Source organism: Eurypyga helias, unplaced genomic scaffold, assembly GCF_000690775.1.
Source record: "Eurypyga helias isolate BGI_N326 unplaced genomic scaffold, ASM69077v1 scaffold24895, whole genome shotgun sequence".
NCBI classification, from domain to species: Eukaryota; Metazoa; Chordata; class Aves; order Eurypygiformes; family Eurypygidae; genus Eurypyga; species Eurypyga helias.
The window spans coordinates 365-14017 of NW_010252441.1; the positions used below are offsets into that span (position 1 = coordinate 365).

Below are 13653 nucleotides of genomic sequence, written 5' to 3' on the forward strand. Positions count from 1 at the left end.
TCTAAACTCTTACACCTTTCACCTTTTCCATGCTGTGTTGCCGCTGTCTACAACAGCACTGTAAGAAGCGCCAGGAAAGTAAGATACCCATTCATAATCATTAGACTAGGGAGTTTTTGAAGGGCTTTTTTGGTGTGTGTGTTAGGATGGGAGTTCCCTATGAACTTGTTTACAGCTGCCTTCTGTCGGAGCTCAAAGAAGAAGATGAACCAGACAAATACTTCTGGGTGGTTTGACATAAAAGCGTGCAGTAGCTGGACTGTCCAGCTTCACAAGCATCTCTGCTGACAACAAAACTTGGAATATGGGTCTGTGTATGAGCCGGCCGTGTGCGCTGGCAGCCCAGGAAGCCAACTGTATCCTGGGTTGCATCAGGAGAAGTGTGGCCAGCCGGGCGAGGGAGGGGGTTCTGCCCCTGTACTCCGCTCTTGTGAGACCCCACCTGGAGTGCTGCGTCCAGCTGTGGAGCCCTCAACATCAGAAGGATATTGACCACTTGGAGCGAGTCCAGAGGGGGCCACGGAGATGGTCCGAGGGTTGGAGCCCCTCTGCTCTGGGGACAGGCTGAGAGAGTTGGGCTTGTTCAGCCTGGAGAAGAGAAGGCTCCGGGGAGCCCTTATAGCCCCTTCCAGTACCTGAAGGGGCTACAAGGAAGCTGGGGGGAACTTTTTACAAGGGCCTGTAGTGACAGGACAAGGGGTAACGGGTTTAAATGGAAAGTGGGGAGGTTTAGAGTGGATATCAGGAAGAAGTTCTTCCCGGAGAGGGTGGGGAGGCACTGGGACAGGTTGCCCAGAGAAGCTGTGGATGCCCCATCCCTGGGAGGGTCCAAGGCCAGGCTGGGTGAGGCTCTGAGCAACCTGGTCTAGTGGAAGGTGTCCCTGCCCATGGCAGGGGGGTTGGAACTAGATGGTCTTTAAGGTCCCTTCCAACCCAAACCGTTCTATGATTCTATGTATGTGGAGATGCACTTCTATACCAGTGCTTGGTTTGGTCTGATAACATATTCAATTCTTTTGACTAAAGTGGACTCTCTCACCTCAGTTTTACAAATATTTCAATGCTCTCCATGTGCTTTAACACTTTTCTCTTTCTCCTCATACCAGTGCTAGCAGGGAATAGGTTCCATCACCGGTAATGCCAGTGTTGTTCTTTAGAGCGGCGGTTGTTTCAGAAGTAATTCAGTCTTTGGTCAAGCACAAATTCCCTATGCCTGTTTGGGTTTTTTTTTTTTGCTACTCTGCTTATAAAAGCCTGAGATCTGGAAATACAGTGTGATCTGCCTGTGTAACGCTTCTTCTGATTCACTCTCCAGCAATAGGCAATGCTTTTGCAGTTCTGAGCAACCCTGAAAAACGATTGCGATACGATGAATTTGGAAGTGACCAAGAGCACGCCAGCACTGCTCAGGCCAGGCAGTATAATTACTACACAGAATTTGAAGCAGATATTACACCAGAAGAAATATTCAACGTGTTTTTTGGTGGGCACTTCCCTACAGGTTAGTAACTGTGCACTGTTTTTGCAATGTAATGAACTGGCACTCGACTGTAAAGGAAGTTGACCTTCTCTTGATACTGCTCAGAGAGTCGATTGTACTTCTGGAAGAGCAAAAACCTTTCTGGATTTATGCTTTTCTCCCTTCCTAGCTTTTTATGCCTGGAAAAGTTCCCTTAATGCACTATTTGAACTTCAGATTTTAGCGACTCTGTTGCCAAAGGAAGCTCAAAGACCAGCTTTGCTGTCCATGAGTGCTCCTAGGAGAGGGACCTGTCAGTGGGGTAATGGCTGTTGCTGCAGTGGCAAGGTCCTGACCTCCACTCTCGCTTGAAATTTTCCGACAGCACTAGTTAGGGGTAGGAACATTTCAATTCAGCAAGAGGTTAGGCTCTTTGATTCTTGGGCAGGCAGCATTTTAATACCAGCTGTAGCTGAAGACCCTTTTTTTTGTTGTTGCTTTTATTCCCTCCTGAAGCCAGCAATGGTATGGAAGGTGAAATAAGGTGTGAATGGGAAGGGATCAGCAGTATCGTTGCTAATGGGGTTGTACCTGGGACACCTTTCTGCGTTCCAGCACCGCATGGCAGCAGCTCCCGGCGTTGTGGTCTCCGTGCCCCTGTAACCAGGAAAACATGGGGGTGCATTTGGCTTGCAGCAGCTTGCATGCTGTAAAGGAATTAAAACTTGTTAGCTTCGGAAGCGATGCCTGCCAGGAAAGGCTGGCTGTTACTGGATATGCCGTATCCAGTAACAGAACAGTAGATCTGTACCTGCACCAGCTCCCTGTGTGTCTGGGTCCAGCCTTGGCTTTTGTATTTGTAGTAAAAGTAGAAAGGTGCTGCAGGATCAGTGGGACCCAGGTTTGGGTTAAAAGTGAACCTGAAAGGCGTGGTGAGCTCAGGGGTCTTCCTGGTAGTATCTTAACAAATTGCTTTAGCACTCTTGTAAACTTTCTCACTTCTGAGGTGTGGTGTAAAGCAGCATACATGCCACTTACTACAGCCTAAAGCCACCGTAATTATCAAAAGGTAATTACTTACAGGCTCCCCATAATCTTATTCTGTGTCGTATCATCTTGCAGCAAAAGAGACTTCAATTGTTTTCAAAAGGTGATCAGCAGGTGTGCAAAGTGAGCCCAGCTCAGCGCGGCACAGTTCCACGCGGAGTTTGCAAGTTTTCCAGTTCTGACTTGGCAGGAAACAGCACCTGCATGTGCCGTTCGCCTCAGCCACCGGTGAGACATTGCCCTCGTGGAACATGACTGCTGCGTAGCCTTGGGCAACAGGGATGCGTGGAGATGAGGGCAAGAAATGGAGGAGCTGCAGGAGGAATTTGGGTACTGGGCCTGGCAGGTGACAGTGGCATGAGGAAGGAAATGGGAGTTTGGATGTGGCAGAGAACAAGAAAATAAGAAGATAATTTCATAGTCATAGGTGTTGGTAGTGAACAATAATTCTCTTGCCAACACGTTCGGCTCGGCATGTATGTGCATTTTCCTAGTCTAAAGGTGAGTTTTAAATTATGGAACATGGTCAGTTCGGTAGTTTTCCAAATAGGCAAAGTCCACACAGTTTCTGCTTAGCAAGAGAATTGCTAGTAAGAGGGTGTACAGATGGTTGATAGAAAGAGAACACTTTTTAAGCTGCTGTAATGTTAGGTAGGACTCGTGCGTGAGCGGAAGGTTGTGCTAAGCTGCCGCGTTGCGCTGGTTTTTGTTTGGTGAGGCCTTGCTGTGGCCGGGCCTTCTGGCAATCTGGGTAAGAAACGTTGGTGTCTGGGTTGAACTCACCTGTGTAGCTTTTGTGGGCAGGTTTATGGCTTTGGTTTTACTCTGCATTTTTCCTCTACGGAAATTCAGTGGGAAAATATTAAGTTAAAATGTTGAACGTCGTGGAGTCTAAAAGGAAAGTCTCCACGTGGCATTGTGTTGAAGGGTAGAGGCTGCAAGTTGAACTTCCTTCTCAGAAAAATTCAGTGCACATGGAATGCAACAAACCACTGGCAGAAGTTCTTTGAGAAGCTTGGGATTTGGGCAAACTCTTTCACAGCTTGATGAAATATTGTCTGAGCAGCGTCAAGTGGTAGAGAAACAAACTTTCTTTTTCAGGAAAGAAAGTTTCCTTCTTCAGGCCAGTTGGGCTTTCCCTTGGAGATGTGACAGTCTTTGAATAAGCACTAAAACACGTTTTGACACAATAGCAAAGGTCGCTTCCACCCAAGATTCTTGCAGAATTCATTGGGAAGTTCGGAGAAAGGACACTGTAAGAGCGTAAAATAATGTGACAGCTTTCCCAGGGCTTAACCAAAGATTTGCATGTCTGTTGTCATAAGGCCATAAATTTCCATTATTTAATGCACAGACGTTCTGAATTTCAGGAGAGGAGAGCACAGCTATTATTAAGATATTCATATGGTAATAAAATCAGAGTTCAAGCTTCAAATGGAAACAGCATATGCAATTCTTTCCTCATTTTACAATTTAAAAAAATAAATCCATTGCATTCAGTGTGCAAGAAAGGAAATCCTGAATTGTACTCCTTTTTTATCCAACAAGCTGGTTTGTAAATCACTGTCCTTGTCAGAAAATCATGAAGTGAAACTATGAATAGCTTGAAGGAAGAGGAAGTAGAAGTGAGTGTAGAAGACCGTGTTCAGCAATTATGGGAAGCCATAATTCATGGCCTGGCTCTGGTGAAGCAAATGCATTTTCCTGCTTAGAGCCTGGGGCTGCAACACAAGCTACCACCTTGCGTGTGAATGTGACAAAAACTATTAAAATATGAGGTACAATAATGAAAATTACAGCGTGTTTCTGCGGTTTGATTTTAATTAAGGGGGACTTGGGGCACTCTACAGTTTCTCCGGTATGCTTTTTGGAGCAACATGTCGTTTTGGCTTTTGAATCTCAGGTGTGTTTGTGCTTCTTAATGTGAGGTGTCAACTGTAACTGGATAGCCTGGATAACCAACTAGAAACCCTGAGAAATACAGGTGAGTACCAGCTACTGCATGAAAATCATGAGTCTCTCTCGGTTTCTTTTAACAGGAAATATCCATATGTTCTCAAATGTGGCTAGGGATGCACACTACTATCCACAGAGGCACCGGACAGGAGCAAGAGGAGGAAGAAAACAGGCCACAGGTATCCAGGAGGAGGGATCTCTTGGGTTTAAATATTTCACGAGGGTAGGGGTTGACTTACACATTGGAAGCCAGGACAGACCTTCCCATGCTTAAATGCTTGGTGTTTATCCTCAAGTGCTGCAGCCAAAGTGGGTGTTTTCAGAAGTAACTAGATTGTCTTTTGTTAATCACTATTTAAAAATGACGTTGTACTGATAGGACTGTGAGGCCTGGAGTTTCTGTCACCGAGTGTTTTGAGGGTGCTTCCAGTTTGCAAATTCTAATGGTTTGGTAATCCAACGACAATTAGTCCGAATGTGGACTGGTAACAGATATGGAAGTACTGGCTTGTCCCCGTGGCATATTTATTCCTTCAGTAAATTAGCACAGAGTCTCTGCCCAGGTGCTGCCCAGGCTTTTTCCAGCCCGGGTCAGGATAGGTCTGGGATATTTGCCTACCAACTGAAACCTCTAGATCTGTAGACGCAAGGTGTCATTTGTTGCTAGCGTGCACACACATGTGCCACCTGCCTTGGCAAAATCTTCCTCTGGAGGCAGCCTGCTAACCTAACAAGGTCGTTCTCCAAGGAAGGTGAATTACAGTCGGGCTCTTAAAAAACCCTGACACAGCCTATGAACAGAAAAGATCTGGGGCAAATGAGTCCCACCTACTCCTCTGTAAGGTATTCTTGGTGCTATCCCAGGCCAGAGAGCAAAATCTAAATAGCTGCCTTTTATATTTTGCTCCTGAATTAGAAAAGGCATTTTAGAAGCTACTTTAGAAATCAGATGAAGAGCAGGAGAAAAGATCTGGGCTTTCTCTGATATATTTCCACAGTTTTTGTTCTGCTAAATTCATTCAAACAAAAAACCCAAGTGCTTGCATGCTGTCCCGAGTTACACTACGTATGGTCTGTTAAGCCTTTGCTTTTCAGCCACTTTATCCAGTGTTTGAACAGAGATTGAGGTTTTTGGAACACATGTAGCAAACTTTGGAAGGTGCAGGGAAAGCTGCAGGCACAAACGGGAACTGCAGTGTGCTCCTTCAGTTTGGGTTGTCAGCTGGTCACTGACAGGTACCGTGCAGTGGGCATCTGTCACCTTGTGGAGGAGCTGTAGGTGAAAGAGTTACCGTGGAAATGGAAGTGGAAGAAAGTGGCTTTAAAGAGCTTTCTGAGATTATTGATAAAGGTAATTTTGAAATTAAAAATCTTCCCTCTCAAAATTTGAAAGTATTTCCTCCTCCTCGCTGTTCTGTTGGCGTTTAGTGCATTGCTGGACTGTGAAGGATAGCCTGGTTGGTCTGTGAAGACTAGCCTGGTTCCTGTGAACAGATGCTCCTGTATCTTTTCTTGTCTGCTAATTGTTGTTGTTCTTTTCAGAATTCGTATTCTGCATTTATTCAGTTGATGCCAGTTTTCATAATAATCATAGTGTCCGTTATAACTCAGCTGATGGCCACTAACCCACCCTACAGCTTATTCTACAAATCGTAAGTCATTTAAAACCACATTTTTCTGGCTGTTGGTGCTTGTGATAAGGAGGCAGACGGCAGTTGGACTCCATAGCAGGATGCACGTTAGTGTTCTGTCCTGCTCCTTCTAGAAAGCGTTACGGATTTGTCACTAAGGCAGTGCCAACAGTCCCTATTGACAAGTTCTGCTGAGGGTTGTCGCTGTGAAGTTAACGATGGCGTGCTTTGCTGTGCTGAACAAATAGGGGCACGGAGCCAGGGCGCTTGCTCAAGCCTCGTGAAATGGTTTTGCCCCGTGATACAGTAGCAGGAAAAAATCAGCTACAGTGCTGAGCAGCCCCCAGGGAGCTGCGGACCACCGCAGAGGTTCCCATATAAAGCACCGAGGACGTGAAGCCTGCTGTATAAATCCAAATCTGCTCTGGAGCCTGAATTCCAATGGAAGAATTGTCAAGCTCTGCAAATAGTTAAAGCCTTGAAATGCCCTGGTTTAACATCCGTAAAGAAGCAGGACACGGGTTGCAGAGGGCCATCTGAACTGCTCCACTCTGGAAGCAGAAGGAACACCCAGGCCTGCTGTAACTTGAGTTTGTGGGGCAGAGGAAAACCCACTCGCTGCTCTTGGTATCCAGTGCTGGGAGGAGGGAAGCTGTCTAGTGGGAAAGAGATGACCACGTCAGTTACCTTCCCTGTCTCTTACTGAGATGGGGGTGGGAGTGAGCAGGTTTTGGAGAACCTGCTGTCCACAGCAGCAGCAGAGTGCTCCAAACACTTCCCTTGCTCCCTTCTAGGAGCAAAACTACATAGGTTTAGGCCCACAACCTCTCCACAGTCGTTGTAGCCCAGCACCCTTCATCGCTTTTACCACACGGTGTCAGTGTGTAGACCTAGCATAGGAACAGGGGGGTGGTTGTTTTTCGGTTTGGGTTTGTTGTTGGGTAGGCTGGTTTTTTTTTCCAGAGAGTGGTTCTGCTATCTGCCAGTGCCATGTGGAACCTCCCACACTGCCCCCAGAGCAGCTAATCTCTCCTGCTTTTCTTCACTACCTCCTCTTCTCCTGTGGATTTGAGATAGGCAGGCCTCAGCCTTGTACACAGCTATGCCGTTTCTCTAAATCATATCTTTAAAGAAAACTAACAGCCTAAAAACTGAAAAAAAAAGGTTTACATGAAGAAAGCATACGCCTCCGAGATGTAGCGAGAGAGAAGGAAAAGAGGAGTCCAGGAAATAGAGGCACACTGGATTCCATTGAGTAGAGTGTAACCTTTGTTTTGGCTGCCTGCCTCTTCCCTGGGCAGTGATATGCAAAAACGCCGGGGTATCTGTGCTCAAATAAGGAAATTCGGTAGGACGGGATAGTTTAATCCGGTGGCTGTGTCTCTGGGATAGCCCGTGCCCCACTTCACATGCTGGTGATTGTAACAGCCTGCAGTCTAACTAGAATCTCCTCTGCTGGTTCTTATTTCTACTAAAGGATCCAGAAACCAGGAAAATCCAGATCCAGTTGCATTATTCCCTAAGCAATAACGGGGTGTAGAGATTATAGGAAATTGTTATTATATATTTGTCATCAACTCTCATGGATTTCTGGACCCAGCTTGTCCAAAATTACTGCCAAACAGAGGAAAGCATACAGAGCTTGTGTTTTGGAAGTCTCTTAGGTTTTGGAAGTGTCTTGACTGAGCTGCTGAGAGCAAACACAGTCTTTGGAAGGAATTTGCAGCTCTGAATCAGGTCTTTGTAAATATTTCCAAGCTGTAGGAACTTTCACTGTGTTTTTAAGGGGCGGGGTGAGGGATGTGAGTGAATTCGGTTTGTAATGCGCAGCTTGCTGTGCCTGAGACTTGTCATTTCCTTATCCGATGGTGGAGGGAGCTGCGCTCTGCAGAAAGTGACTGTAACTAAGTTGTGAATCCTGTCCTCCGGAAATGCCTATACGGAGAAACATGCCTGGATTTCTTTCTATTTGGAGGGCTAAAGCAAGGTGTTTTCTCCATGGTGTTTCCACAGGTCCATAGGCCATGTTATTAGTCGAGAAACAGAGAACTTGCAGGTGCCTTACTACGTTGATAAAAACTTTGAAAAGAATTATCAAGGAGCAGAACTTCAAGAACTAGAGAAAACGGTGGAAAAAGATTACATAGACTATATCCAGACCAGCTGCTGGAAGGAGAAACAGCAGAGTAAGTTATTTTTGTTAGAGGTGCGTGCCTGACACCCGTCGGTGGTTGTGCTTCACAAAGCGCTGCCGGTCTAGCCTCCTTTTCCCCCGTGTGTAGCCTCTCGGGCCTCACACTGCTATTTCTCACACTTCCTCTTAACACTAAATTTTCTGGTTTTGAGGTTCTGAGAGACAAGTGGAAAGTAGATTTCACCATTTGAGACATTTTTTTCCACTCAGACTTTTATGCTTGAATAACTCTTAGTGGTGATGTTTCAAACGTATAATCCACCACATTATCTACTCTGACAGATTGTTAGGGCTAGAAGAGACCTTGAGACATCACCTACTCCACGTTTCCTTTGCTGGAGCAAAATAGTTTTTGCTTTGACTGGCTCCACGAGAAGATTACCTAACTTTTCCCCAAAACTTCATTGGAAGGATGAATGCTTTTGGTAATCTTGCAGTGGGCTGTGTTACTGGTATCAGTTTCCACAGAGCGGGCTTCTGTGCTTGTTTTGTACGCTTATTTGCATTTTCTATCTTTAGATGGGATTGAGATCATGTTTTTCACCAGAGCTGGGATTGTCTTTTAAAAGCAAGAGCTGAATACAGAAAGGGAGAACACGGAGATGTGAGCATTCAAAATCGTGGCAGTCCTGGGTCGATCAGTGGCACGCACAGACACAGTTTTTAGCTCTATGTCGCATTATTTGTTAACAACTGCTCTTCCAGCTCATTTGAAATAGCGGCTGAGAGAGTTGGGGGTGGGAGAAGAGAAGGCTCCGGGGAGACCTTATAGCCCCTTCCAGTGCCTGAAGGGGCTACAAGGAAGCTGGGGGGGACTTTTTACAAGGGCCTGTAGTCACAGGACAAGGGTAACGGGTTTAAATGGAAAGTGGGGAGGTTTAGATTGGATAGCAGGAAGAAGTTCTTCCCGGAGAGGGTGGGGAGGCACTGGGACAGGTTGCCCAGAGAAGCTGTGGATGCCCCATCCCTGGAAGTGTCCAAGGCCAGGCTGGATGAGGCTTGGAGCAACCTGGTCTAGTGGAAGGTGTCCCTGCCTATGGCAGGGGGGTTGCAACTAGATGGTCTTTAAGGTCCATTCCAACCCAAACCATGCTGTGGTTCTATGAAATCCCTACTTCTTTTGTAACTGTACAGCATAACAGAAATCTAATTACAAGGACTCGCTGAAGTTGGGATGTCATGACTGTTTTTTTTTTTTTCACCTGGAGAACCTTAAAATGAGTGAACACCAAGCTCTGCTGTGCATAAAGGACAGTGGCAGTTGTTTCTGGGTAAATGTTTAGTAGCAGCAGGCAAGCCACTTTCACACGTGAGCGGGGCTTTCTAAACTGCTCAGTGCCAAACGGTCCTCAGCACACTACTAAGAAGTGACTTTGCACTTGTTCGCAGTTTCTCTGCCGGTTGCATCATTATGGTAGCACATGCTTAGTCTAACCAAGCCTTGTTTAATCCTGTGCTAGAGGTAGCAGTAGTGTTGCTGGCTCCAAACTATGTATGGATTGGGGAGGGTTGTTGTGTTTTCATTCAGAGACTGGGGGTTTTATTTTACGTAAAACTCACCAATCTTGCTTTTAGAGAGAAGTATACTGATGTAGGCTCTGAAGTTAAGAAAGTAAAAAACCCCATAGTATAAGGCCTTAAAAATCCCAAACAATCCTTTAGTTTTGGGTGTGCTGGACTTGTGAACACTGTGGCTGGCAGTAGCAGCCTTAGGTGTGAAGTGGCTGTTAATAACCGTAGATGTAGGCTTCCTGCAGGGACAGCATCCAGTTCTTACACAAAAGTCCTTGTAACTGACCTTGTGCGGCTGAAAGTCGCCGTGTTCCCTTGCACGTAGACCTTGAGCTAAGGAGTGTTGTGCCCCAAAACGGGCAGCAGGGTTTGCGAGTCTGGGGAGACTGGCAGTCAGAGAGGGGGAGATGATCCGGCACTGAATGCCAAGCGGTGCCTGCGGAACAGGCCTCCTCTGCAGCGTTTTGCACTCAGAGACTGTTAATCACACATCTGCAGTTTACAACGTCCACAGTTAGCAGTAGCCTGAGGAGAGCGCTGTAGTTAAAAACCCCCATTTTCAGGTTGAGCACCATCCAGGCCAGCGAGCAGGGCTGAGCGCGGCTGAGGCTCGGCTAACTTTAGTCTAGCCAGGTCTGTAAAAATAAACTGCGGGTGCAAGATGGAGTGCGGGGGAGGAGGTCTCTGGGGGCGTGAAGACAGTTCCGAGTCAGTTGTTGTTTCTTAACTTTGGTCCATTAATTCGTGTTTAAGTGTTTAACTCCATGTGGTCAACTTTGGGGTTTTTTTGTCAGTTGAATGTCTATTAATAGTACATTTGTTTTGCTCATGGAGGGTGCTTTTCTCTTTAGAGAACAGGTTGATTTTAAAGTCCCTGATTTTATAATTTGACAAGTGTTACCTGGTGTCCCACGACCTCAGTGTAGACTTTGGGAGCGACGGATCCATCGGCATGGTGTCCAGGCAGCTGCTCTGACGCTGCAGCAGCAGGCAGCGTGCCTCCCGTTGCAGCAGAGCAGCGTGTAACGCTGCGTGTGCCGTGCGTGTTGGTCGTCTGATGTCGTTGATAGAGCTGCATGCAGACAGCACGTCCCAGGTTTTTACAGGAGGTGGTTGAGCTGTGATCAGGAAGAAGTTCTTCCCGGAGAGTGTGGGGAGGCACTGGAAGAGGTTTCCCAGAGAAGCTGTGGATGCCCCATCCCTGGAAGTGTCCAAGGCCGGGCTGGATGAGGCTTGGAGCAACCTGGTCTAGTGGAAGGTGTCCCTGCCCATGGCAGGGGGGTTGGAACTGGGTGATCTTTAAGGTCCCTCCAACCCAAACCATTCTATGGTTCTACGATCGCACAGTTGTAAGGCTGCAAGGAGCTCCAAGGCAGGGAAAATGACCAAGAGGCGATGGGAAACAGAGAGAAGGATACCTAGTTGGAATTAGGTATTTCAGGAGTTTCTTAAGGACGAAAAAGTTCAGAGGAACAACTCTCTGTAAAAGATGGGAAGACATGAGAAACCAGCGTGACGGAATGAACGCCGTCGAAGCGCAAGCGCTTGCGGTCAGTGGTTTTGCCCAGTTGGATACGTGTGGAGTGAGACTCTTCTCTGCAGAACTCCAGGGACTCTGGGCTCGGAGACTGCTCCCCAAGTCTAGTTCTGCTGGAAGCTTGTCAAGCCTATGTGCCTAGCTCAACCTGAGTGGCATTTTGGGTATAAAACCTCAGAATGGGTTGCTGATCTAAAGTACTCGTGGCTGTCAGTTTGTCAGGCTTGTCAGTAAGTAGGTGGAGCATCAGGTGGCTTCAAATTTCAGTGGAGTGGGGGCAGAAGGCATAAGGCATGAAAGGACCCGCTGAAGTTCTTTCCACTCTGAAGGATTTTGTCAAATGAGGGACTTGTAAGGTGTATAAAAGCTCTTTGAGAAATGGAGTGTCACCAGGTAGCCTGTGCTTAGGGAAATTTTGACCTTTTCAGAAACAAATTACTGGGATGCTCTTAGGTGCATCCAATTCCCTGGGGAGAAAGCTGTATTGAGACTTCCTTAGCTAATCAACAAAAGAAACTTCTGTGAATTACTGGGGGGAAATAATTTAAACAATGAGATTATTTCAGTTTTATGTTGCTTTTGAGAAGAAGGGGAAAAAGATATGCAGAGTAGGTTGAGACTGTGTTGTTAATGAAAGGGCACAGGGACCTTTCCGACGAGTCCCGCTGTTCATCTCCCTGCAATCAAAACCAAAACACCCACCAAACCCCCAAATAAAAAGAATTTACAATGCACTGTGGTCAGAACTCTTGCCAGACAGAGCTTGAATTCTGAGAAGTGCAGGGTCAAAAAAAAAAACTCCACCCAAACCAATTATCTGCACCTTAAAGTCTCTCTTTGGCCGGGTGCTCTGGGCCCTCGCAGGGCTCAGCCAGAGGGGTTGGGTTTCTGAGTTACGTGGGCAGGGCTCTGCGCCGCCTGGTTTGTGGTACCTGAAGGGGCTACAAGGAAGCTGGGGGGGACTTTTTATAAGGGTCTGTAGTGACAGGACAAGGGGTAATGGGTTTAAATGGAAAGTGGGGAGGTTTACATTAGATATCAGGAAGAAATTCTTCCCAGAGAGGGTGGTGAGGCACTGGGACAGGTTGTCCAGAGAAGCTGTGGATGCCCCATCCCTGGAAGTGTCCAAGGCCAGGCTGGATGAGGCTTGGAGCAACCTGGTCTAGTGGAAGGTGTCCCTGCCCATGGCAGGGGGGGTGGGACTAGATGGTCTTTAAGGTCCCTTCCAACCCAAACCATCCTGTGATTCTATGATGATTCTGTGATTCCTGCCTTGCTCCCTGGGCTGCAGGCAGCTGGCACAGCCGGAGGAGGCGAGAGGAGAAGTAGGCGTGAGGTTCTCTTTCCTGCCGGCTTGTCACTTAACACTGCTGGCAGGTGTGGGGTAACCCACAGTGCCTTAACATTTTAAGGCAATCGCCTGTTCTGCAGATCATTAACAATTTGAAACCTTACCTGACTTCTAAGCTATATTTTTATAGTTGATGATTTCTTTGTAGACAGTAATAATCAGTCTTTCTGGGTTTGGGTATTGTTCTACTCGTGCAGCGGGAGAGAGGGTTGTTGGAACTGTGTGAGTTTTCAAGCGATTAGGAAAATGCAGGTTTCTTAAGGAGACAGCCTGGTTACACCTGATGGGCCTCTCTTCCATGGGGCTGCGGAGGTGCCCAGTTTCACTGAAACGAGGTGAATGAAAAAACCCACCAGGCCACAGGGATAACAAAGCCCTGAGAAACAGTTATTTAAAGCAGGCTCACAGCTTCATCCTAATGTTGGGATTTCTTTCATCTTTCAGAGTCTGATCTGTCAAATTTGGCCAAGCTGTACAGAGATGAGCGGTTGAAACAGAAAGCGGAATCCCTGAAACTTGAGCACTGTGAGAAGCTCTCCAGCCTGATCGGAATGCACAAAGGGGGCTGAGCAGGCCACACGCGTTCTGTAGTTTTATTTATTGCTGTTTTAACTTATGGTTTTATTTTCCTTTGTATAAAAGGGAAGGAGTCTACTGTAAAGAGTCTGAAAGTCTGCCTCCCTCTGCATGTAGTGCAGGGGTGGGCCAGCACAAGCTGTCGAGCTGGTGTTCGCTGTAACATACTGTACACTGTACTTGGTTCCAAGGACCGGTGGCACGCTGTAAATTAATTCCCTGGGAAACGCGATCGGTTTGGAACCTGTCTTCATGGGTAGTTTGTCTGCCACCCCAACGGTCTGTGCCTGCCAGGAGAGCAGGCGGATGTCTTGGCTTTCTGTGTTTGATACGGACCCGCAGTTCAGCCGCTCATACGCCCGGCATCGCGTCGGCGTGCAGCGCGCGAGC

At 47.0% G+C, this 13653-nt stretch overlaps 1 protein-coding gene across 1 annotated transcript; it reads left to right on the top strand.

Annotated features, from left to right (window-relative positions):
* Positions 1-1284: 1284 nt before the first annotated feature.
* Positions 1285-13510, top strand: DNAJC18 (DnaJ (Hsp40) homolog, subfamily C, member 18; the record flags this gene model as incomplete). Its single annotated transcript, XM_010152392.1, is given in 6 exon segments — positions 1285-1501; positions 4546-4606; positions 4608-4641; positions 6005-6114; positions 8107-8279; positions 13132-13510. Coding segments are annotated over 6 exon segments (720 nt in total), but the record flags the coding sequence as incomplete, so codon positions are not given.
* Positions 13511-13653: the final 143 nt, after the last annotated feature.